Source organism: Oryctolagus cuniculus, chromosome 1 (genome assembly GCF_964237555.1).
Source record: "Oryctolagus cuniculus chromosome 1, mOryCun1.1, whole genome shotgun sequence".
In the NCBI taxonomy this organism is placed as follows: Eukaryota; Metazoa; Chordata; class Mammalia; order Lagomorpha; family Leporidae; genus Oryctolagus; species Oryctolagus cuniculus.
Genome location: NC_091432.1, coordinates 98,343,465 through 98,369,373, shown reverse-complemented (window position 1 = coordinate 98,369,373; position 25,909 = coordinate 98,343,465). Strand labels below are relative to the sequence as shown.

The 25,909-nt window shown below is 35.9% G+C and overlaps 1 protein-coding gene across 1 annotated transcript in view; it reads left to right on the top strand.

The window, feature by feature from the left end:
- GUCY1A2 (guanylate cyclase 1 soluble subunit alpha 2) overlaps nt 1-14,694 on the top strand; it is a 354,340-nt gene extending 339,646 nt beyond the window's left edge. The window contains exon 8 of the mRNA XM_051820049.2: nt 1,615-14,694. Coding sequence (XP_051676009.1) covers nt 1,615-1,822 — 208 coding nt within the window. The 3' untranslated portion in view covers nt 1,823-14,694. The remainder of the gene's footprint in view (nt 1-1,614) is intronic.
- The last annotated feature ends 11,215 nt before the right edge of the window (nt 14,695-25,909 follow it).

Here is a 25,909-nt window from a genome sequence, read left to right as displayed (position 1 = left end):
TATTACTTAGAATCCCTAACGTGATTTAAGTGCTTCATAAATATTGTAGTGTTTTGTGGAAATATTAACAGAACATCTGTATGTGTTCAATGTAGATATAAAAATTGAAATTTGAAAATTCTCACTCTTGGGTTGGTTGATGCCGCAGAGCCAACTAATGAATAGGGAAGGTGACTGCTCATATTCTAACAGTGACAACTATTGGCAGATGTCATTTCAATTAGTAGTTCTTTATACATTAAGAACATATGACAAGGAGGGATTTTTCTTCTCCTTAGTGTGGATAGCTTTCACAATGATCTTATAATTCTTACACTTTCTTGTTGTCCTTGCACTCATTGTCACAATGGTTCCTTCCCCTCACCCTTTTCAGTACTACCTGGAGCTGCTGTTTGCATAAATTTGACTTAGGAGGATGAATTTGTTTTTAGGAAGAAGACCAGGGGTTTTGTTCCACAGTGCCTTCCAAATTATGTCTAAACTTTTAGTTGACAACTTCAAAAATGTGTTATAATGTACTGCCCTAGTCTTAACCTCATTCTGTAATGCTATCAAATGACTGGAAACATGTTCCTGTTCAGTTTTCTTGCTAACCTTTTAATTATATTGTTCTCCATATTTGCTTATTGAAATTCTGTGCATTTTCAATCTTTCAGAGATATAGGCTTTGTGAAACAAAACCCATCATTTATTCTATTTCTGGCCTGAGTTAAAACATTAAGCTTCTTTTATATTACTTTTCTTTTTGGTTCTCTATTGTGAAGAGTTCTTTGCTGTTTTTCTTCTGTTTCCATCTTTGTTGTCAAAACCATGAGCTGCTTAGATTTTGTTGTAAGTATTACATCCAGAAGAGTGTTTAGGAGAGTTTTCATAGACAATAACCAATAATATATTAAGAGCTATTGAGTTAAATTGAATTGTGCCACTTTTTTACACATGGTTATCAAGCCAAGCCTCTCATCTAACTGGACAAGTTTAAGTACAAATCTCTTCCAGTGTTAGTGTTCCGAATTAGTCTGCTTATGACCAGAAGGGAAAAACAAAGCAGTTTGACTAGTAGGTGTTTTAAAGTTTTGACAATATGGATTGCTAGCAATAAATAGCAAGGTATCACAGACACTTAGAGTCATGACATGTTGTTTGCAGGCCAGCCACTTCATATGTCACATGTAGGACTGACATTTAAAGCTCAGCTAGAGTCATCAAAACCTAAGAAGAGCACTCTAGAATTTGGGCAGGTTTTACAGACACAGTAAACTGTGGGTTTGACATAAACCCTGCATTATGCAGTTTCCTTAGTGCTTTGTTTAGGGCAAAAGTAAAAAATGAGCAAATATTTCACAGGAGTACTCTTTAGAAGAAATAAAATTTGAACAAACATTTTTCAAGCAGAACAAATAGCTCTGGTTATTTTCTTGTTCTGACATAAGGGATCTTTCCTGAGACCGTAATATTTCCAGAGTGTTTGCAGTCCTATGAAGTCCATGTCTGCACAAAGAAATAGAGGTGTTACCCTGAGCATCATCATAGATAGGCTTCCAGAGCCATTAAAGTTCCTGTTCTATTACTCCTATTTTCTCTGCCTCTTTAATTCACATTATCCATATTTTTTAGATTATTAAAACGAGAAGAAGGTTTCACGTTTATTCCACGGTCCCGTGAAGAGCTTCCAGACAATTTCCCAAAGGAAATCCCTGGGATCTGCTACTTCCTGGAGGTAAGGACTGGTCCAAAGCCGCCAAAGCCTTCTCTGTCTTCATCAAGGATAAGAAAGGTTTCCTACAACATCGGCACCATGTTCCTCCGGGAGACAAGTCTCTGAGGCCTGCTGCACATCAAAGACTCCTCCCAAAAGCACAAGCCCAGAAGTTGGGTCAGAACAAGAGCATAGAAGAGATTGTTTCTCTGTCATTGCTTTGTTGAGAGCAAATAGTGAAATTTCTGTGTTGGGTCAGGCAATAATTCTAGAAAAAGGGGATGATTTCTGTCAATAAAAGGCTCAAGCGCAGGGGAAATAAGATGTATCCATTCATCTAAGTGATTTGGTCAAACACACACACACACACACACACATTTTAATTATAAATATGGGCCCCCTTTCAAAAACAACCAGTAAATAGATTGCTTGTTTTCTTGTTTTCCACACGTACAAGTATCTCTCCCTATATATTTGTACTACTTTTGAGAGCCAGTTTTGATTACATATTCCTACATTTAGTGAGTCAGTAAGTGAGGAATATTTTCTAATTTTCTTTTTCTGAACTGACATTTCATACATATATCATGGCAGTGTGGTAACATTCCCAGCAGGAATAATTGTATGAAAGCAAAATATTTTAGGGATATTACCTATTTTTATACATATCTCTTCTAGGTAATTACATTTCACACAACATTATTAGATTTTTTTCAGAACTTGCAAATGTATTATTGGTCTATTATGTAACACTATCTATTAATCTAATGTAGTTTCACTTATTTAAAAAGACTAGTACTTAGGCTGAGAGTACATATAACTGGGGATTTCAGATGCTGGGGAAACTTTCTCCTTACTGTATCTTTTAAATTTAATTAATGTAGCATGGAAATCAGGGGAAATGGAATTTAATATTGACAAATCTGTAACCAAAATTATAGAAAAGTCTCTTTGCCATCTTGTGACAAATACTACTGAAAATGAAATGTGTTGCTAGATGAGAGATATCCTTTCCAACTAAGCATTTGGAAATACAGGTAGCTTTTGCACCACTTAACTGCATTCTAATGACAGTCTGCTACTAAATCATGTGTTAATAACCCCTGCCCTGTCCCCAGTTGGTGCCCTCTAAGGCCTGACTCCCACTCTTAGAACAAATCCCTGGATTACAGGCATTAGTGATAAGGTGTCTGGACATTTTGCCAAGCATGCAGTTCTCCTTGCATAACACAAGAAAAGGAAAGCCCTGTTTTGGGACTAAAAACAAATCTGCAGTTTAATGATGTGACCTTTAAATTCAGTGAACCATGTTTATGAACACTAAACTGGGTCTAACTCAGAACTAGTAGTCTCTGTAGTTATAGGTAGGTTGCCATCACATGTTCTGCTAAAAGACCTGCTCCCATTAATCAACACTGCATGAAAATATTATAGGCTCCCACTGAAATTAGGAGAATGGTATGTCCAGAGTTTTCCTATTTCTGATCAGACATAAAATCTACATTTCTATTAATGTTAATGAGCTGGAAGAATCCGTTTCCTTAAAACTTTGGAGTGGACATTTTCTTAATCCAGTAGTTATAGTCATTGGTAGCAAATGTCTACTGAATGTAATATATTTTTTTTTCCTTTCATGGTTGTTAGCTGCATCAAGATTTGGGTAGGGTGTAACTCAGCTAAGAAGTATGTAACAAATTCCCATTGCAGTCTGTGAGGTCACTTAATGTTTTTTACATTCTCTAAGTGTATGGCTAGAAAATATTTATCAGCGTGCACAGTATTTGTTATAATCCTGACCCTGTTTATAATGTGAGCTCTATTCTCATCCTGGTCTATAAAGTTACTAGTGGGTTGGTGGGACATGGGCCCTGAGCTCTCTATACCCTGTTTGCTATCCTCTTCCCTACTCCTAGGTCTGTTTTTAGATTCATGGGGGAGAGGAGGCTTGATGGAAGACCCTGTGGGCTGAGGACAGGATATTATCATGGAAATAATTACTCACAAAGAAATCTCTGCAGGGGACTGAGAGATTAACACATTTGTTTCATGGAGGGCAGTGGGTGGTATGCAGAAAGTGTGGATGGAACAGTCTGGGAGCGCCTCTTTGTTCATGCTGATGTTAGAAAATATCTTAGCTAAAACACTGATGGGCTCATGACAGCACAGGAACATGGGCAATAACCCAGCTCACTGAAGTCATTTATGCTTATTCTGTGCAGCAATTTAGAGTTTATAATGTATTAAATAAATACATGTGTTTGTGATAATGTGTCTTGTAACAAAAGCCTGAAAGGGACTTTCAGAAACCATCCAATCTATTTCTGCCTTTTGTAAAGGTTTGTCTAAGCAGCTATTCTAAACACATGGTTATCCTTGCTGTACTTAAGAATATCTGTGGGAAGCAGCTGTATTTTAAAAACATTATTGGAAATCCACTCCATTATCTGACAATTGGTGAGAGGGATTGAGAGAAGTATTACATGTATACTCCCAATTTGTCAGAACAATCACTGTGTATTAGTTTATACGATTTTCTTAGAAAAGAGGTAGCCATTTAAGTGTCACAAATGTCACACTGAAATATACCAGAGATCTATTATATATCAGACAGGATGTAAACCACAATTTTCTTACCATGTAATCTAAATGTGTTTTTGAAGCTATACAATGTAGCAATGTTCTAATTTGCTATCATTTTACCAATCTATTCCAGTTAACTATTACAGTTACTATTGCCATATTTGTTTGCAAGGTACTATAAACAATTTGTTCATTTTAGCTGCAGTTATGTCACATAACACAGTCTACATATTGTACCTTTGGAATTATAACTATAAAAATATGGTGGCATTTGCCATTTCATTTGACTGACATCTGTATACTATCCTCACTTACTTACAATGCATAAACAATATGCATTTTAATGTGACAGTAGAAGGAATTTAAACAATGTTCTCCTAGAAACCAAGTGATATTAACCTGCGTTAATAGCTTTAATCCACTCAAAAAGGAATACTTTAACATATAACATTTATAATACCCGTGTTTCAGTGTCCTTTCAAAAAGCTAATTTGTCAAAGGCACTATATAACAAGAAGTCATCCATACCAAAGCACTGGATCATTTTGATGGACAGAATGCCACCATTTGCAAGTCTATCGTTATCTAACAACATCAGCATCCCAAAATATTTATTCAAAACTTGCTGTACAGTAACTCCTTTGTGAACCTTAACCAATATTTAACATTGGCCCGAATAAGAGTAATATGCCTCAGAAGAACATTTAGTTAGGTATCTATGCTTTGCAGCATGGGATAGAGAAGATACAACATCTATGTAACATGTAATCCAACTGTTTAAAATTGGCCTCTACATTAATCTCTTCTCGTATTTTAAATTGTTTTGCAATTCCCTTAAATACTCGAAGTGTGTGGAATCCAGTGGGCTGTGACCTCTTGTGACTTGAAGACACTGATTCTTGAGACTAGAGAAAGGCTCTGTGGATTCAACACTTAAGATATTAACTCTCATGTCTCACACTTCTTGTCCAGTGACAGTGACATCAGGAAACTATTTTAATGTGAAAGTGTGAAAGTGTGTGCCTCTCCAGGAGAAACAAAGCAGAACAAGACAAAAGCAACCTAAAGAAATTTTCATTCTCAAGTGCTGCAAGGCTTTTATATTTGAAAATTCCCCTGAGCTTCAGTAATAAAGCAAAAAGTAAATCGATAGGTCAAAAGGAAAAACCACAGAGTATTTGGAAAACTACCAAGCTCTGTGTTTTGAAGAGAATCATGTTGCCACCTACTGAAGTAGTGTATCTAAAGTTGTGCGATACCAAGAGGGAACTTAAGATTATGACCATCACTGAATGTATTTATTGCAGGCTTCTGGGTTCCTGACTTGCTGGGGCAGGATTGCAGAGGCCTAGAGCAGAAAGTAAAGAACCTACACAAACATTTTTCACACAACTGGACCTATCTCAGCCTCTCTCACTTCACACTGTTTCTGGAGAATGTACCATCCCTTCAAGCCTGACTCCGTTAACAAACACCATTTTCTCTTCCAAACTTGGCATGCCACAGCATAGCTGTTGCTTGATTCAGGCCTACAGACCCACTCAGTTCCAGGCTTGAGCAACAATTTGGTTCTGAAATGAGCTTTTGTCAAGTGCATTGCTCACATCTGCAGCTTAGCCCTCTGCACCTCCTTCAAAATAGAATCTAACTCCAATCACTCCATGTAATGATTCTGAATCTTCCTTTGGAATTCATTATACATGACCCTTAACAGGCTTTGGACTACACCAAAAGCCTTTCAGTCAGCAACACCAAGAAACTCAAGTCCAAGAACCAAGCCTCATATTATATCTTAGTTATTTCTATCTTTTAGTTGACAGACTTTAAGCTGCAGAAATGATAATTTCAGGTTTCTATAAGCATATTTTATGAGATGTAACCCAAAAATCACTATGCTAGTGAGACTTAATCATTAAAATATAACATATTCCACTCTGAATGATGGCTTTATGATATATTTAGTTCACAGTCAGCTGGTTTTATGTGTACATAAATTGTGTTAACACGATTGAACAAAAATTACTGTTAAATGGGTACACCGACCCCAGCTATGGACACAATTTCAGGATTCCTGTGGTGGTGAATGACGAGCAGACAGTGATGTTAGCTACAGACTAACAAAATCTTGTCAGAGTATATTGAGATAGTGTGCAAAATTCCTTCCTCACACTTTATTCAAGCAACTGAAACCTAAGTATTATTGTCCTGCCATTTTTTTTCTTTCCTCCCTTTGTTCCTTTTTCCTTCTTTCCTTTCATTGAAAAAGAAAACATAGTTAATTATTACATTTATTATTGTACAGGAACAATCACAGCTAGTCTCATATTGTGAAACTATTTTACAAAGTAATGAATATTCTTTGTGTGTGTGTGTTTATTGAATGTATATGTTACATGATTAAAGGAAGTCAATTTTTTGGAAAGATTTGGGAATGTAGAGAAGTAAAGTTTGTGTCTGTTTCTAATACATTGTGACCAGATCACAGTTTCGGTCAGGTACCTCATTGCCATCTCACCCTTATTGAGAAATGACCTAACTCAGTGGTTCAACAGATCTACTTGGAAATATCCGGCTGACATCATAAGAATTACCTAGTGAGTTTTAGAAATACAAATTACTAGGTTCTACTTCCAGAGATTTATATTTAGTAGGTCTCAGGTAAGACCTAGCAATCTGTATTTTGGAAATCACTCTAAATAGTATACATCTAGATTTAAAGATCATTGAAGAGTATTTATATAATCCCATTCATTCGAAGTACAAGTAGATTGACAGAGCAGTGTGTTATTCATCTGTAGCTGTTTTGAAAAGTTAAATACTCTAGGTTTCATATTTTTCCTCACAAGTTTTACTTTTAGCTTTGGTTTCAAATTTATAATCTGCTTTGTGAGCACGAATCTTCAAACTTATTAGAGATAGAAGACAACACTGACAAGCATGAGGGATGAATATTGCTCACTATAGGGCTATTAGGCATACTTGATACGGTACATTTTCTTAGTTACTGCCAAAGCTGGGCAGTATATCATAACATTTGCTGATCCTCACCACCAAGGCATAAGCTACGTACTTTAGGACATAGAAATAAATGTGGATTGACAACTCTACTTCTTCATACTTTGAATCTGATGTTATGAAAAGATACCAACTTAAGTCTCACTATGTACTTTTCACATATGAATTGTACATTCATCTGAAAGTGATGTCTTAGCAATACCTTGTAATAACCTTTCAAGCAATAATTTAAGCCATGGTGATGATGCCATATAAAACTTGCACTTCTGTGCTCTTCAGAGAACCTTTGAAGAAATAGAGACATGCTTTGTCCTAAGCAATAATATAGCTGACATGGACTTTTTAAAGATATTTACTATTCTATAGCAAAATGCTTAACAAATGACGATTCAGATATAAAACGTTTGGGCAAACACCATGCTCAATCTACCATAGAAGTTATTCATTCGCAAACATGCTATAAAGTAAATAATATACTCCCATCAGAATATTTATGGTATATAATTTTAAAATTAATTATAATATGATTTTTATTCCTCTTGAAAAGATTTATATATTATATGTAATTGTGCCCAAATCTTTGGATCTTTGTAGTATAAAATAGTAAGGAGCAAGTTGCAGATGGAGAAATGAGTACAAGTAGAGCATAGGTTAGAAGAGTTGATTGAGAAAGTAGGTTTTACAAAAATGTAGGGGAGTCCTAGGACAAACCAACATAAATTTCGTTCTGGTAAGGTATGGAAAGAAAGATTAAAGATGAAAACAGTGCCACTGTTTAATGACAGCTACATTAATGTTTACTAAGTATAATAGTATTTTAGGTTCAAAATATAATGGGTTGAAAGTCATCTGTAGTACAATTAATAAATGTCTAGAAACAGTCATATCATAATATTAAAAAAACTAGATCTCAGTTTTCAAAATAATTCATATTTTAGTCTTTCTGCAGTATAATTTTAATCAGATGTGGGTCAATTATAATTTTTTAATTGTTACATTTATAGTTCCATCATTTAGAATAACATTAAAATTACAGTTTAATGCGACAGGTAAACTTAAGTTTCAGTCAACAATGTCTGATTGTCAGATTATTAGTTTAGAATCCAATCCTATGCATGTAGATAAGATTACAGCTCCTACTTCTGCCTACCCAGGTAAACTCTTCTCTGGTCCTGAACCTGAACAGAATGGGAATGGTGGATTTGCCAAAATTTTTCTCTTACCTATAGCAAAAATTACCATAGCATCCTCGTATCCATAATTTGGAATCTTCCTCCATCAATATCAAACAGAATTGTTGATTCACTGAGAAAATTTTGATAGTTAACTTTTTGTATACCATTGGATGCTTAACCCCTTATTAAGTATACAGGGTTGATAAGGGCAATTCTTTATTTGAAACTCTTAAATATACCAAATTTCTCAGTTTATCCATCTAATCTCTGATCAGTGTTTAATATTGAATAGTATTTGAAAGCAGAAAAGAGAAGGATAACTAAGTGTCAAGCCTAAGTAATAGTTTGCATTTGGTTCTTTTTATATATATTTTCAAATTGATGAATCAGTTTATATTTAATCTTCCTTTGAGGCTTTTTTTTTGTATTTGGAGATAAAGAAGGGAGTTTATTAAATATTTTTACTATGGTCTATTCGATGACAAACATAAGTAGGACAGAAAAATAATTGGGATGATGTCAGAAATGTACAAAATTGCTTCTCAGTACCACACCTCACGTTGTCAAACAGTCCCTTGCATTTTGCTGCCTGGATGTCACATCTCAGACAGATAGGAGGACAGAGAGACAGATGGAGAGAGTAGAGGGTGCAGGTGTAGGTAAGATTGAGCAAAGATTTAACTTTTCTTCAGGAAGGTATATATACATGTATTCTCTAAAAAGATAGGTAGCTTCCGTAGTAGTTTAATGGTTTAATGAAAACCAAAAGATGTGTTTGATTATTGGCCAGTGTTATTTTTAAAAAGGAGAGCGAGAGAGAGAGGATTGACCTTATTGAACTATTTTCAGTTTTCTTAAGAGGTAGTGCCAACCTTTTGGCTGTGAATCTCAGTGAAACTGGGATTAGGATCTCAGAGATATGAATAGAAACTCTGAAGGTGGCAGAGAGAACCAGATGTGGCTACAAAGATTAAGGTAAAGGAAGGTGTCAGAACATCTGGATTGAAGAAACAAAAAAGGCCAGTTACCAGCTGTGCCATGTCACAGAAAAGTCTGCTAAAATTTCCACAAAAGGACAGACTAAGTGGGCAAGTGATATTAAAACATTTTTCCTTTTATAACATGACTAATATTCGGTGAGAAAAAATGCAGTTTTAAGCCTTCTTTTTGATGTTTTTGTTCAGAGATTATAGAAATTGTGTCTTTCTCAAGTTGGGAAGTTTAATCACAAAGACTTGAAATATTGATTTTGTATCCTAAAATCTAGAGAAAAATCATTTTGGGGAGCTAGCCTATATTGCATATTCTTTTTCACACTCCTCTCAAGTTGAGATATGACTGCTAGCAAAATAAATGCTCAACTGTAGAGCAGAAAGAAGCCTTTACAGACTGAGCCAATCCTCTGCAGATGTTCCACAAAGTGTGAGTGGGGAGAGCATTACCTCACCACACTTGATTGGGGTGAGATCACGCTGTGCTCCCGGTGTTCTAAGGTCAAAAACAGTCAGGTAGTCTTTAATCGTCAGATTTTTCACTTACAGGTACCCAGTTAATGCAGACTGAGTTGGTTTAAACTAGAATTTTTTTTTTTTTCTGAAAGGCAGAAACAAATCGGAACATTTATTTTCCCAAAAGAGTCAGGACAAGATTTATTTATATTTCAAACTGAGAATATTAGGGATGTTTGAAAGTTTTCTAAACCTGTTAAAAGTCAGTGAGAAAGAAATTTTTTTCTGGATCCCTTAAGACTTGATCTTGTGATAACAGTTATGAATGACTTTTCGGTGATTTTTTTTTCCTCCATATTTGCCATTTGATACAGAAGCAAAGATATCATAAATAAGACAAACTTCGAAATGGTGGCATTGAGTTGTGGTTTGCATATTTGGAAACATTATTTTACTTAAAATGTTAAACTTTGAACAACTTAGGTGTTAACGGTAAGAGTCAAATAATACTGTATGCAGACATGCTCACTTTATGGTACTGAGCACAGCACCTCAAACTCCTCAGAATAAAATCTAAGTCAAAGTCAATTAATGTTCAAATCATTTGAATATTAACAATAATTTAATGATATAAGTATTCCTGTATCGTCTCTACCAAGAAACTGTGCACTACCATTCCCAATGAAACCTCAATTCCTAAAACAATTTTACTTATACTTCCTCCCAGAGCATTTTCTTAAACGTCACTGACTTTCAAGGTTAGGAAGTAAATGTAGTTTCTTCTAAGACTGGAGTGATCTGGACAAATATTTTGTATATTAGCACTTGAAACCCTTCTTTCTATTCTTAGCATTTAAAGTTACTTTTTTTAAACTCATTTTTAAAATTTTGCTTTATATAGTACAATCTCTGTAAAGTGAAGCAAATTACAGAAGTACCCAGTAGATTTGTCTACAACATGCAGACTTCCTCCTTAGTTTTATAGGAGTAAATGACCATTTTGAAACCAAACCCTAACCTTGGTGTGGACTTTCAAATTGCTATTGAAGTCTTTGGGAAGTTTTCGTAAGAATAAATTATCTGATGACACATCTGATTATAGTCAACAAGGTATAAATAAACCAGAGAGATGTGTAATTTTTTAAAGTAATTTGGGGGTGGGGTTAGAAAAATTCTTTAATTTTTACTCTTGCGTAAAGATAATTATTAGTGGATGGCAGCTATAATTATTATTCCTATAATTTAAATTTGCTTTAAGTAATCACCAGACACTTGGATAATTCATGCTTGTATTTTTTATGTAACTCAATGACCTGGAATAATGGGTAACCATTGCTTTTTCTTTTGATTCTTAAAGACACTCTCTTATTCTAAAAGAATTCTCTTACTAAAATGAAATGCTTACCTGATAAGAGTTGTCCCATTTTTTTAACTTAATATGCTAATCAAAGTGAATATTTAAAGACACAGAAAGAACTTCTCAAATTGTATTTGCCCAAGAGGAAAATTTATTTTCTACTGGAAAAATTGAGCATGTCTTCAATCAATATTTGGTACATGATCTAATTAAACCTTAATATAGCCTTTATGCTAATGATGCAACCATGTAAGAGTCCAAGTATCAAGTATAGCTATAACTTGAATATTAGTAGAGTTTAGTATCAATTCTGAATACCACTCCCGGTTAGTGTAAAAGGCAAGGGTTGCACAGGAAGTTATAGTGTGCAGTAAACTACTCAGATCTTTGAAAGCTCATCAGCATACTGGACTCCTGTTATTTTTACTACCTACGCCCCCACCCCCGACTTTGTCTCTTTCTTCCTTTGTTCCCTCCTTTACTTACTTATTTCCAATACCTATAAGGTCCATGATAATAACATATTACCATTTGGCTTTGGGCCTCTCTTCACTTTCACATGATTGAACACTGTGGACTTATGAGTTAAGGGAAGGAAGGAAGGTGCACACTTAGAGATTTGAGCACAAGCAACTAAGAGAACAGAGACCTTAGCTTCCAAAGGTTTGTCAATCAAGACAAATCTGGGACTATAAAATATGTGTTCTTTGTCACCTATTTTTGTTCTTCAGAAATATCAGGGTTAACCTCTTTGCATAATCTATCTTTGGCTCCTGGGAATGTGTTGATTTAGAAAGTTCTTATTTTCAAGTAGTCCAATTTTTACTTGGATATGAGTAAATAAAAATTAAAAAAGCTTTTTCTATTTGCAAGAAAAATTGCTTTTTGAACATTTCCCAATATGGTAAATACACTAAGTATGAGTTTATTTTACTGGCTCTTTATCTAGAGATGAATGATACATTGTCTTACTTCTTTGGTATGCCTCTGAAATGTGAGTTCTTTTTTGAGGGTCTGAACACTTTTGTCATCCGTTTTATAACTACTCTATGGAAAAGCAATACACAATGTATTTCATATTTCTTAGCTCCGTGCTTTGGAAGTGTTAGCCCATATTGTGATAGTTGTCTTTAACTATAATTTTGAATTCATCAGAATTAACAAATCACCATGCTCTTCAAAAACACACAGCTTGGGTCATTGTGCTATAGCAAAGGATTGATCCTGTACAAATACCAATCCAAAGACTCTTTCCAGACAAAATTAAACCATTTCTAGTATAATATTTGACTCATAAGTAAAAATATATTATTTGAGAGTAATAATGAAGGATCTTCCTACCAACGTTTTAATAATTTGAGCAAATCTTAATATTTAAAGGGATTTAGTTTCTAAATCTTTTTTTTCATGGTAATATATTACTATTCAGACCACTTAAGTTTTTTTCTTATAAATTTGTATTCATTATTAGGAAATCATTTGGAAATAGTATAGCTTTTAGCTCTCTAGGACAGTTTCAATAAGCCAAATATCTTTTAGATTTGGGTTCCTGTTTCTTATTTGAATTTGTTATGAACCTCAGGTGTCAAACTCCAGCAGATCAGGTAGTCAAATGAAAGAGTATGAAAAACTTAGGGAAGAAATTTTATATTAATTTACTTTTATTTATTTGAGGTCAACTAATCAATTTTGAAATTGTGGAAAAATAGGCAGTTACCATATAAACTGGAAGCTATGAAAATATTTTCTTCCTGTGATTTTCACTGTTAAGAAAAATTTGCCTTAACATGGGAGTCAACATTAAGATATGTTCAGATAAAGAAATAGGACTTCTAATACCTTTGCCACTTTTATTTCTATGGAAAATATGTTTAATAGGTGTTGTAAAGACAGAAGAAATCTTGTTGAGGAAAACAGATGAAATTTAAACAGCCATAATCTCAAAAGCATTTTCCCCACTAATTAGTTGCGCCTTCCTGAATTGCTATCTTGTGGCCCCAGATAAGTTCACAAGCTAACTCGTTGTCTCCTTTACAAATTTGTAGCAAAATTCAATCCCACTATGTGGAAATTGATTCACATCGTCATGGCAGATTATGACTGCGGTGAAAGTCAGGTTAGGATCAAACAAAAAATGGCCCATGGAGAGAAATACTTTGATTTATTTTAGAGTTGGTTGAAAGGCTTTTTCTCTATTGGAAAAAAAAAATTATCCTGAGAGTTTTGCCTTTGAAAATGTCAAGTTTTATAAAAGCTGCCTGCAACTACATTATAACTTTGGTAATCACATGATAAAACTGTCTCATTATGCTTTTAAAATATACAAATTAAGTGCATTCCAGGAATAATACATATCATTCTTCATTTCAAAATTAACCTACCTGAATTCTGACTCAACTGTGAGTAGCCATTTTACAAAACCAAAGGGTCCCATTTCCCGACCAATGCTTTAGATACCACACTTAGTCCTGCCCATTTCAATGCATAAAATATACAGCCAATGCATTTCCACCAGACATTCAGGCACTATATATAATAAAAATAGGTTTCCCAACGCACTCAATGAAAACATGTAGTTATAATATGATATGCATTTATTACCTTTATCTGCATGGAGTACTTTTTAACTAAACCAAATATATGAATATTTTAACATTCTGGCCAATTTGTTTGCTGCAATTTCATGGGTCTAAATTTTTGGTTTGGCTTGCTATGTAAATAATATTGTATATCTGCTATTTTGCTATCAGATTATACTTTGTGAATCATTTCTTTTAAATATCTAGTTACAACAAAGTTAAATTACAATGTCATCAAACGATACCAGGTAAATATACTAATATATATGTAGGGCATGCATAAATTGCATATATTTTTAAATGTCAAGCTATTTTTTGTTTTTTTTTTAAATAAATGAATGCAGCTCTTAAACCTGTACCATTAATTTTAAAAAGTTTTATTTAGTGTTTCATATTATATTTTGGTTTTCTTTTATTCAGTAGTACATGTTTAGAAAAACTTTCTAATTAAAATAGTAAAATATGCCTCATTTCATTAGAATCTTAACAGTAGCACATGTAAAAAGTATATAAGCACTTACAGGAATATAAATATCCTCTATCTTTTTCATGTAACACCACTTTTTATTCATTTATTTGTAATTACTCTAAATCATGTACAATGTAAATAGCATGTTTCATGATACAGCAGTCTTTGTATTTACAGACTGCAGAACAAGATGAATTTGTATATGAAAAATGAGTGATGGGAACTTGGGAGTCATGTGAAGCAAAGTGGAAATACCAATTGTGTGTTATATTTACATAAATCACTGCACAGCTGTCTAAGTCGCTCATTTATTTGCCTTGGAAAGTCCAAACTGTCACATAAAATATTTAAATTAATAAATGATATCAAAACAGAGTTGTGATTCCTTTGGCATATTTTTTCATGCTGTGAATGACAGGGACTATGGATAAAAATTAATTCCAGAGGCAAGGATAAGGGGTCAAATGAATGAATGAATTGAATGGTCACAGTGTATTGCTTTTATCACTGAAAATGAAGCTCCTAACATGATATTCAGCAGGACCAACTTTGAAATATTTTTATAATATGAAATCTCTAATTCTCATAACACTAGACAAAATAGGTGGGTTGTGGTTATTGTAGTGTTAAGCCCTCTATGTGACAGAAAAGACATAATTTGCCTGTCAATTGACCAAGTGGTTGCTTCCTTGTAAAGACAGAACAATCATACATTTTACTGTCACAAGAAAATATCAATTGAATGCCCACTGAGTGCCTGTCAGAGCCCTTGCCAAAAGTTAGATTAGATGCAACACATAGAAGACCATTTAAATCCAATGTTCCTAAACTCCAGCAAACTATGTTTACAAAATCAAGTCATTATTATTTTATGGACTCTCTCCCTCCATGACTGTTTGGTCTTTTTTCTAAACTTATTCATTTTATTTATTTGAAAGGGGAAGAAGGGAGAGAGGGAGGAAGGCAGGGATAGAAAGGGAGAAAGGGAGAGTGAGGAAGAGAGGGAAGGAGGGAGGGGACAGGACAAGTGGAAATCCACAGGGGCTTCCTCCTGTGTTATGTGCCAGGCATTCAAGTTAAAAGTGGCTAATGATGTGGTTGAATAGAAGAGCCGTTCTATGAATTATGCCAAAAAGAGCCGCCCCTACACTGACAATTAGAATGACCAGAACAAAGGAAGTAAGAGACCTTAATCTCCCCAGTACTGCAAAGATGACAGTTTGGCAGTTTCAGCTTTAGACTTCAACCTAGGCCATTTTCCAATATGATGAGGAAATGCCCTTCTGGGTTCAATTCTCCACATCTGATCCAATGTGCCTACTAAGGCTTCTCCTAAAAGACAGAGTGGCAGAGGAGAGACAGAAAACAAAGATCACCCCGCCTTTCAAATAAATAAATCCCTTTTTTAAGAAGCTATACAGAAGTGCCTTATCAAGTTTTTATTGGAATATTTGTCTTTAAGGAGAAGGTTATGATCACAGAAACATATATGCCAAGAACAAGTTGTTATAGTTTTAAGTGCGTGATGTTTAGAGACTCAAGATCAAATTCAGCTGCACATTTGATTAGCTAGACAGCCCTAAGAAAGTATCTCCATCCAGTTTGACAACTCTGCTTCTCTCAGCCCAGATTTTCAATGAAAACAAATTATTTTCCCATTCTTCTTGCTGAACCTCAACAAGGGAAGACTGACACAAGTTCTCTTTTAAGACAAGATAAAGCCCTTCCAGAAGTAACAAAGCTCCTTATTTTAGCATGCAGTTTATCTGATGTTCTCATTTTAAAGAAGGTAATGGCTTAGATTTAAAAATAATCTTTGATGCTGTGTATAGGACTAATATTTTTTCAATGCGCAACACATAAGGAGCCAACCTAAAAATCATGGTTTGGTTTTAAAGGACAAACAAATGGTAAAGAATACGCATTTTACATGAATTCTGTAAACTTTTTTTTTAAATGTTGGTGGCCTCAATTTTAGGAATCCTCATTGAGGTTGGTTGTTTTTGTGATAAGAGCCAATTTCCTACAACTGGTCCAAATCCATCTCCCTCCAAAGACCAAAATTACAGTTGACAGTCTTTAAATCATAATCAAGATTTCATATAAACTTTCTATGTAAGCAAATAAGTGTTGCTTAGTAGGATGTTACTAAGAGTACATCAATCAGAATATACCAGCAGCTCAGTGCTCCTACTTTATCTTTTAGATATCTAGTTCTACCTCTTAATAAAGTGTATGTGATTTAAATATTTTCTATTATTCTACACATCATCTCACTATATCATTGGCTCTAACATTAATGCAATTCAACTGGATAAAGCTAACATATAGATCCTAAGTTATATTAAATGTGCCATTAAATTTTAGAAGAAATTGGATGAATGAGCCTGGTTGTCTATTTGCATGAGCTGATTTACATCAAGATATTTATTCATATGCTAAGGAAGAGATATAGTGTGCTTTAAGATATTAAAAAAAAAAAAAAACTGGAAAATGAGCATGCGGGATTCATGACTCATTCAGGTCCCAGGAATTAAATGTGAACTCTTATAGGCAGGAACTCAAAAAGCCAAAGCTGAAGGAATTGCCCTCTAAGGATCCATGTGATACCTGGATAACAGAAAGTGCTGCTTGCAAACTCAGGTAATAAAATTGACATGGAGTTTAGGCAAGGGATGCATTTCCCAGTTTATGTAAATAGGCCTGTTTAAACTTCAGGGTGATGATTTAAATTCAAAATGTCACCAAGTTGTTAGAAATGAAGTTACATAAGCACAGTCTGTTGCATAGTATAATAACACTTAATGTGTTGCCTATCACCAACTCCAAGTAACTGCCTTGGATAATGTCTTTTCTACCTTCACTGGAAGCATCTCTAGTCTTGTCCTCATGGCTATGGCAGACAGTTTAATCTCACCCAAATACTTCATACATGCTGGCCCATGGGGCAGCACATGTCTGTGTGAACTTTTATTTGTTCATGGAAAAAACTTTCATGTAGCAGAATTCAATGAGAGAATCTGTTTGCAATTAAGAGATTAACAGAAAAGTCACTTCAGCTGTCCTGAGGAGTTTTATTGGCAATGTTTACATTTTTAACTTTGTAAGAATACTTGGCCCTGGTCCTGACCTACCTAGAGAATGTCTACCTTCTCTTCAAAGTGACCACCATTTTGTACTCCTTGATGGAATTTTCTTCATCTGCCACACAACACCCTGTAATGCCACAGTGAGGTATTAGGGGAATGAGATTATCCCAGCTTTATGAATCTGAAGCAGAACAGATTTATTCATTAATAGCCAATGGTAGAGAACCAAGTTATATATTTTGCTGGCAATTTACTGAAAACCCAATTCAATGGTCTGCTTAAAAGTAAAGAAATATTTTATTCTCACAGAACTAAAAATTAACGTATGATATAAAGACTCCATGCACCTGTGATTCCACTCTCCGTTGTATGTTGGCTTGGTCCTCAGACTGGCTTTTTTCATAAAACAAAGTGCCTTTTGTAGTACTTTTGTGTAATCATTGAAGAAAAAGACTCCTTCTCTTCCAGTCAGGCGTAGAGAAGCCTTTTTTTGTGCCAACGGCCATTTGGATATTTATAACATCATCCACAGGCCATGTAAAATTGTCACCTTAAAAGTTAGCCTACTATAGATTTATTGGATTTCTAATCCCGTCTGTGGTTGCCTTGGCACAGCCAGATCAAATGACTTCATGGACCTTATACAACTTGCAGGCCAAAAGTTCCCTACCCCTGCTGATTGGGATGCTTGAAGCAAACCTAAAACTATTTCTTTGACCTGAGGAATACTATATTGTCCCTAGTTGGGACTGGATTACAACCCATCTCTGAACCTGCCAAGGTTTTAAAAAAAAGAAAACAATATTGTTTATGAAAATCAACATCCACATAGTTTTGATTGGCAATTATTCAATAGGAAAGGGATGGAATGGATTAGGGGGATAATAATCATGTAAAATAGTTAAGGTTTAGTTTGCTGTGAGCCACCTAAAATTTGCAATCTATTTAGACATTCCTAGTATCCCAGTTGGCCCAATGTCATTTATTAGTGGTATTTGCATTTTCAAAGCAGGAATCAACATCAATGGTGAAATAGGGTCTAGAAGGTGGTTTTTGGGGAGGAAGGATAGTTCCTATTTCCTTAAATCACATCATGTAAGCAGCCTCCTGCCCTTACTATACATGAAGGCAGTTCAGTGACCAAAGTGTAATGTGAGCTTTCATATCACTACTAAATCATGCCTCTTACAAATGATTAACTTCACTGAGAACAAAACATTTGAGGTAGAGTCTACCATGTGAAGAAATATTAAAACTTCAGTTTAAACAGATCCCTTTCTTCTGCTTATCATTCACCTGGAGGAATTCCTGCACGCTCTCTGCTAGAAAGTTCATCATCAGTGATAGCACTGAGTGTGTGGAAACAGCTTCCTCTAAGGGAGCGAAGACTGATGTTTCTTGGGGATCACAGGTGGAACACTTCATTATCGAGATGCCTCATTAACAGTAAGTTCCTGGTGGTATTATCGTAATGCGATGGGGTGAGAAGTGATTTAAGTAGCTGATACTGACTGAGTAACACCTTTAAATGTAGAGCAAGACTTGCAACCAGTGCAGAGGAAAACAAATCTCCAAAGAACCTTTGCTGCTGTCCCTGCACACTGAATCAAGACTCACAGGTATGGAAACATTTAAGTGGTCACCTAACTCACCCACCATGTCGATACAGGACAACTGGCACCCACTGCATATCATCCCAGTGACCTCACTTGCAGGTCTTCAACAGAATCCAGCAAATCGTATCCAAGCTGCATAGCTAATTCTTGTTCATCTTTATACTCAGGAATTTTTAAATTTTTAAATGACACAAGAATTATACATATTTATAGGTGCTGTGTGATGTTTCAATTTTAGTGGTTTAATGTGTAATATCCAATGTTCTAAGCTCTTCTAAATTTTTACTTTTTCAGAAAATAAGCATTATTTATATTCAATCTACCATACAAAAGAACTTCAGAACCTCTTATTCCTTTCTAGTTATAACACAGTACCCGTTGATACTCTTCCCCCTCTTCTCTCCTAACCCTGTGTCAATCACCATTCTTTCCATTTCTATAATAGAGTTTTTAGATTCCACATGTGAGGGAGGTCATGTGGATTTGACTTTTTTTTTTTTTTAAGATTTGAGGTGAAGTTACAGACAGTGAGAGCGATAGACAGAGAGAAAGGTCTTCCGTCCATTGATTCACTCCCCACATGGCCACAATGGCCAGAGCTGCACCAATCTGAAGCCAGGAGCCAAGAGCTTCTTCCAGGTCTCCCACGTGGGTGGGTGCAGGGGCCCAAGGGCTTGGGCCATCTTCTATTGCTTTCCCAGGCCACAGCAGAGAGCTGGATTGGAAGTGGAGCAGCCGGGACTAGAACCAGCCGCCATATAGGATGCCAGCACCACAGGTGGAGGATTAACCTACTGCACCATAGTGCCGGCCCCCGTACGTGTCTTTCTGTGCTTGGCTTCGCTCACTTAGCCTTATGACCTCTAGTTCCATCCATGTTTCTGCAAATGACAGGATTTCATCTTTAAGGTTGACTAATATTTAATTGTATACATGCACCACATTTTCTTTATTCTTTATATATGCACATTTTCTTTATTCATTATTACTGGATAGACACTTACTAGTCCTTGGCTGTTACAGATATTGCTGGAATAACCATGGGGGTGTAGGTGTCTCATCAACTGACTGATTTTATTTCCCTTATATATGTAGCAGTAGTGGATCATATTGTAGTTCTGGTTTTCACAATTCTGGATCATATTGTACAATGTTCTAATTTTAGTTGTTAGAGGAAACTTCATACTACTTTTCAGCATTGCTACTAATTTACAGTTTTTTGAGTCCATGTGTTCTTTTTTTCCTCACTTCTATAAATTCTCTTTTACAAGTTTCCCAGATGAAGAAGCTCCAATTTATGTGATAGGTCCCATTTTATAGTCTTTATGTGTAAGTCTACATCTTAACCTATCAGGTTGGTAATTATCATCATTTATCATAAAAAGAAACATACAGGATTAGTAATTTTTCCAAAATTTTCTAAAAATTACAGCATTAACCATCAAATTCAATGCTGTTCCCTCTATTTCTCTAATGCTTACAGGACACTAAATCCATCCATTAGGTACATTAGTCTATCTTAAAACCAACTTCAATTTTTCTCCCCTTTCACTACAGAGCCTATATTCCACAACTGGAATGAAATATCTTCAATTTTTCATTATCCTTCTCCATATTCTCAAATTCACTAGTGAATCATAATATTTACTGAACATAATTGTGTTTGTGTCTTTCATGGAGGGCACTGAACACATTGTAGGGGAGACAATGATTAATCAGAATTGCATAACCAAATGTGAATAATACAACGTGTGGGAACTTACAAAGTACTGAGATACACACCATAAGGATAAGGAAATCCCTGAGGATCTGAATGTTAAGCTGAGATCTCCAGAGTGAGCAGGAGTTCCGAAGGGAATCTCTTATCTCTGGTACTGTGACAGGGGAGCAAACCTGAGAACACCTCTCTGAACAGAGCTAGAAATGAAGAAAACAACGTCTAGTTTAGAAGCAAGGAAAAAGGTGAACTGGAAGCCAAAATGCAAGAGGAGCGCTGGAGCTGGTGCTTCAGAACTACAGTGGAGAAAGAAGGTGGATGCCAATCTCACTAAACAAGACAATTTAACGCCCAGTGGGCACGAGAGCAGACCACAGGGAATTACAAACAAGGATAAATCTAAAATTCACGGGGGTTGCACTGCCATCAAGAAGGTGGACTAACGGAATAGCACAAATCTACCCTCTTCTGGCACGTTGCATGGAGGAAGTTTATCTTTTCCAGGATGGGTCAGGTGAGGCAAAATATTAAGTTCCCTCTAAGAATTGATGACCACAGAACAGAGTTGGCATCTTTGCATTATACTGTCATAAAAAGTTTCCCCCACTGGTGAAAAAACTTTTTGATCTAGCTAAATAAATAAATAAAATAAAATAAATAAAATGAAATAAATAAAAGCAAAATATCTCTTGAGTGACACTACTTCAACCCAGAACAAATATATATCTAAGGACAAAGCACAATTAGCTCAGTATTTATGATTTGAAGATGTAGCAGCAGGGGATAACTGCCACCAGAAATAAACCAACATGGAGAGAAGGGTTGTTGATCTCAGTAAACATACGAGAGAGCCATCTTACAGGAGAGTAGACGTAGTCACAACCTGAGGAAACAGGTGATTTCCTACAAAAGAATAACAATGCTTCAAGCGACTGTCACACACGTCAGAAAGCAGCTGGCATATTTTTGTTAGCTAACAGAAAAAGATTGTAAATTTAGAATCCAAAAGTTAGGAGAAAATAAAACACTTTTACATAAAGATGAACTCATCAAAATAGCTACTCGAGAATATACTTCTGAAAGAAATGCAAGAATCTCAAAGATGTGGTCCATAAGGAGAATACAGAACAAAGATACCATTGCATACTGTGATAAATCCAAATATGCATTGATGATAAATAGCCATCTCGCTAATTTAAAAAGTTTAAAAAATTGAAGTGGAGTAATATGGAAATTAATGACATGTAGGATGGAATAAGTGGTGACAGTGAAGTTCTTTTAAGTTTTAGGAGGGGTGGATATCCACAAACAGTGATTAATATAAGATTTTCTGGCTCAGTTAATCCTGCTACAACAGTGAACCCAGGGTCTGGCATTGTGGCATAGCTGGTAAAGCCGCTGCCTACAAAGTCAGCATCCTAAATGTGTACTGGTTTGAGTTCCAGCTATTCTACTTCTGATCCACCTCTCTGATAATGTTCCTGGCAAAGCAGTGAAGGATGGTCCAAGTACTTGGGACCCTGCACCCACATGGGAGACACTAAAGTTGTTCCTGGCTCCTGGCTCCCTTCTGGCCCAGCATCTGCCATTGAGGCCATTAGAGGAGTGAACCAGCAGATGCAGTGTCTTCAGCTCTCTCTGTTTCTCCCTAACTGTGCCTTTCAAATAAATAAAAATAAATCTTTAAATAACAAAACTGTGACTTTAAATGCAGTTTGTAGCCTACATAGAGTTCACACAACAAGGTAATTTAAAAAAAAAAAAAAAAGAGTAGACTCAATAGAAACAGAAATGTAAAACTTCCAAACACAGATAAGGGAAAAAAAATTAAGTGTGTGCAGTGGAACTAAGGGAATCTCAGTGAATGCAAACAAACAGGAAAGTGGTTGATATGCGTGGTCAAGAAAAATTACAAAATGCAACGTGTATTAATTCAACAGTACAATTATTGAATATCATGTAAGTTAATACTGCCAAGTCAAATAATTTTCAGCTTAAATGTTAAAGGAAAATGCTTTTGAGGGCCAGCACTGTGTCACATTGAATAAACCCGCTGCCCTTGATGCCAGTTATCTCATATATGAGTGCCAGTTTGAGGCCGAGCTGCTCTGCTTCTGATCCAGCTTCCTGCTAATGGACCTGGGAAGGCAGTAGAAGGATGGTTCAAGTGCTTGGGCCCCTGCCACCTACATGGAAGACCCAGATGGAGTTTCTGGTTCTTGACTTTGGCCTGGCCCAGACTCTGGCTATTGAGGCCATTTGGGAGTCAACGAGCAGATAGAATGGGGATTCAACCAGCAGACAGAAAATTTTCTCTGCCTTTCCAATAAATAAAAATCTTTTTTTAAGTGCTTTATCCAGTTTCTGGAAATATGATTCTAAGTACCTGGACCCTTGTCTTAGTCCTTTCAGGCAGCTATAATAAAAATCAGACTAGGTAGTTTATAAACAAACATCTGTTCCTTACAATTCTGGAGACTGGGAAGCTCAAGATCAAGGCTCACGAAGACTCAGTGTCTGGTGAAAGTTCTCCTCATAGACGATGCCTTCCAGCTGTGTCCTCACATGATGGAAGAGGTGAGCAAGCACTTTTGTGCCTCTGCTCTAAGGGCATCAAATACATTTATAAGGGTTTCACCCTCAGGATCCAATCACCTCCCAAAAGCCCCTCCTCCTAGCTGGGGTGGAGTACTGGAGTGTGTACTGTAAAAGCCTAAGAAATCATTTGGTCTGATGCTGCCAAGGCAACTGCAGGTGGGACTCAAAATTCAATAAATCCACAGCAGGCTAATTTTTAAGTTGATAATTTTGTATGGTCCATGAGTGATGTTATAAATACCCTGAATGCCCTAGGCAGAAAAAAGGTCCCCCCGCCATGACATTGGAAGTTAGAATTTCAATATCTGGATTTTGAAGAAATACTGCTTTATAAGTCTCCTACAGAAAACTAAGATTAATATTTTATGATATATAGTTACATATAACATGTAATATGTATTATGTGTACATATACATTACATATATTCTTGAACTGTAAGAAATAGAGCTATAACAAATAGAATATAAACCCTGGCATACACAGTAAAATAGAACATGTATAACTTGAGGGCTTAGGATTATTACAAAACAAAAGATGATCCTGGGACTTTGTCTTTGGTCCACAAACTCAGGACGACGAAGAGCCATGCCTTTAATGTAGGGGTAAACAGAAGTATGATTCTTTCCCCCAACCCGATCCTACCACCCAAAAAATTAGCAAAGACAACTGTCTGTCTCATTCCTCTGTACTAATAAGAAAACAAGATAAAAATCTCTCTTGATCAGTTATAACCATTTCCTGGTTCTAATGCAGGTGTGCAAGCCAAATGGAAACTACCTGCATTAGCCAAAATAAAATAGGTAACTCAAACTCAGCTTGGTTGCATCCCAAGCACCTGACCAGCAAATAGAGAAATGTGTTTATATAAATATATAATAAACAGATGGATTTAGAGGAACCTACCTTTGGCCTGGCCATGAAGACTTTCATTCAGATAAGACTCAAGAAAGTATTTAACAGATAAAAATAACTAAAGGGCACAAGACATTATGAGGAAGAAGTAGCTGAGAAAACTCGCAAAATTAGTGCTGAAAATTTTTTCATTTGTTGAAATTAGTAGAACACAGAATATAAAGTGACTTTGTTTAATAAGTTCAAGCAATTTAAAGAAGCTTTACAATAAGAACCAACTGCAGATTATGAACAGAACCAAATTTATAGAAATGAATAATGCAACTATCTAAATCCAATAGCAGATAAATCACATTTAGAAAAGAATCATGAAATGGAATATAGAAAAAATATGGAACAGCCTATCAGAAAAAAAGAGATAGAAATATGAAAATGAGGATTAAGGGCCATGGAGCACACAGTTGGAAAGGCCAACACCAGACTAAATGGGGTGCCAAGAAAGGTAGAAGAGAAGCGGTTGGACGAATGGACCTGTGATAAAGTTTGAATATATAAGAGCTTAGATCATTTGGAACACTTCAAAAGCCGAAAAATATCAAATAGGGAAAACAAGAAGGAAACCAGAGCTGGACATACAATAGTAAAACTGAACTTTGGATAAATAATTTTAAAAGCAGTAAGGAAAAAGCCCCAGACAGACAGTCCACAATGAAGTGAGAAATGGAATACTAGAAGCAGTAACAACTGAAGCCACAAGACAAGGAGATGGTTTTCACAGTGTTGTAATAAAAATAAGTCTTAAGTTACTGAACAACAATCAACCAAAATTTTCCAAAGTAAAATATAAACCCTTTTAAGACAACAAAAAATGATCAAAATCTGTCTCTAATAGAATTTTATTCAATAACAAAGGATGAGCTTCAAGATAAATGAATTTAAGGAATAGAAAGCCTTTTATTCTAAGTGAAAAATGAGAAAGTTTAAAAATATGTGAAAAATGTGGATAAATCAGAAAAACACTGGCCATGTGACATAATTATAGTAAGTGCTGGCACTGAGGCATAGCCCCCTGTCAACATCCTAAACGGGAGCCAGTTTGTGTCCCAGCTGCTTCATTTCTGGTTCAGCTCCCTGCTCATGGCCTAGAAAATGCAGCAGAAAATAACTCAGGGGCTTAGGTCCCTTGCACCCTTGGGGAGACTCAGGTGAAGCTCCTGGTTTCAGCTTGGGTTAGCTCTGGCTTTTGTAGCCACTTGGGGAGTAAACCAACCGATGGAAGCTCTCTGTCTCTCTTACTTTCAAGTAAAGAAACATTTAGGAGGTTTCAAGACGGCAGAGTAGAGAGGGAGCTTACTGCTCTAGCCTAGGAGAAGATAGTTTAAAAAAAGTGGAGATAGTGTAGAGCAAACTCTACCGAAATTAGAGAGACACAGTGGATCTACGGGGAGGGCATGGGCACCCACGGCTTGGGACTCCAACAGCTTTCACACCAGTGCTGGAAAGGGAAGCAACGAGACTGCAGTAGCCAAAGACACTGGTGAAAAAGCGGCAAGAAGAGCCTAGAGGGAACAAGGCTTGAAGCCCCGCGGTGGAAAGTGTACCAGCCAAACTAGAGGAGAGAAAAAAAAGACAGTATGAACATGTTTCTCTCTCTCTCCAATCACCTTAACAAAGGCATACAAGCTGATAGAGTGGGAGCCATTTTGGACATACATAA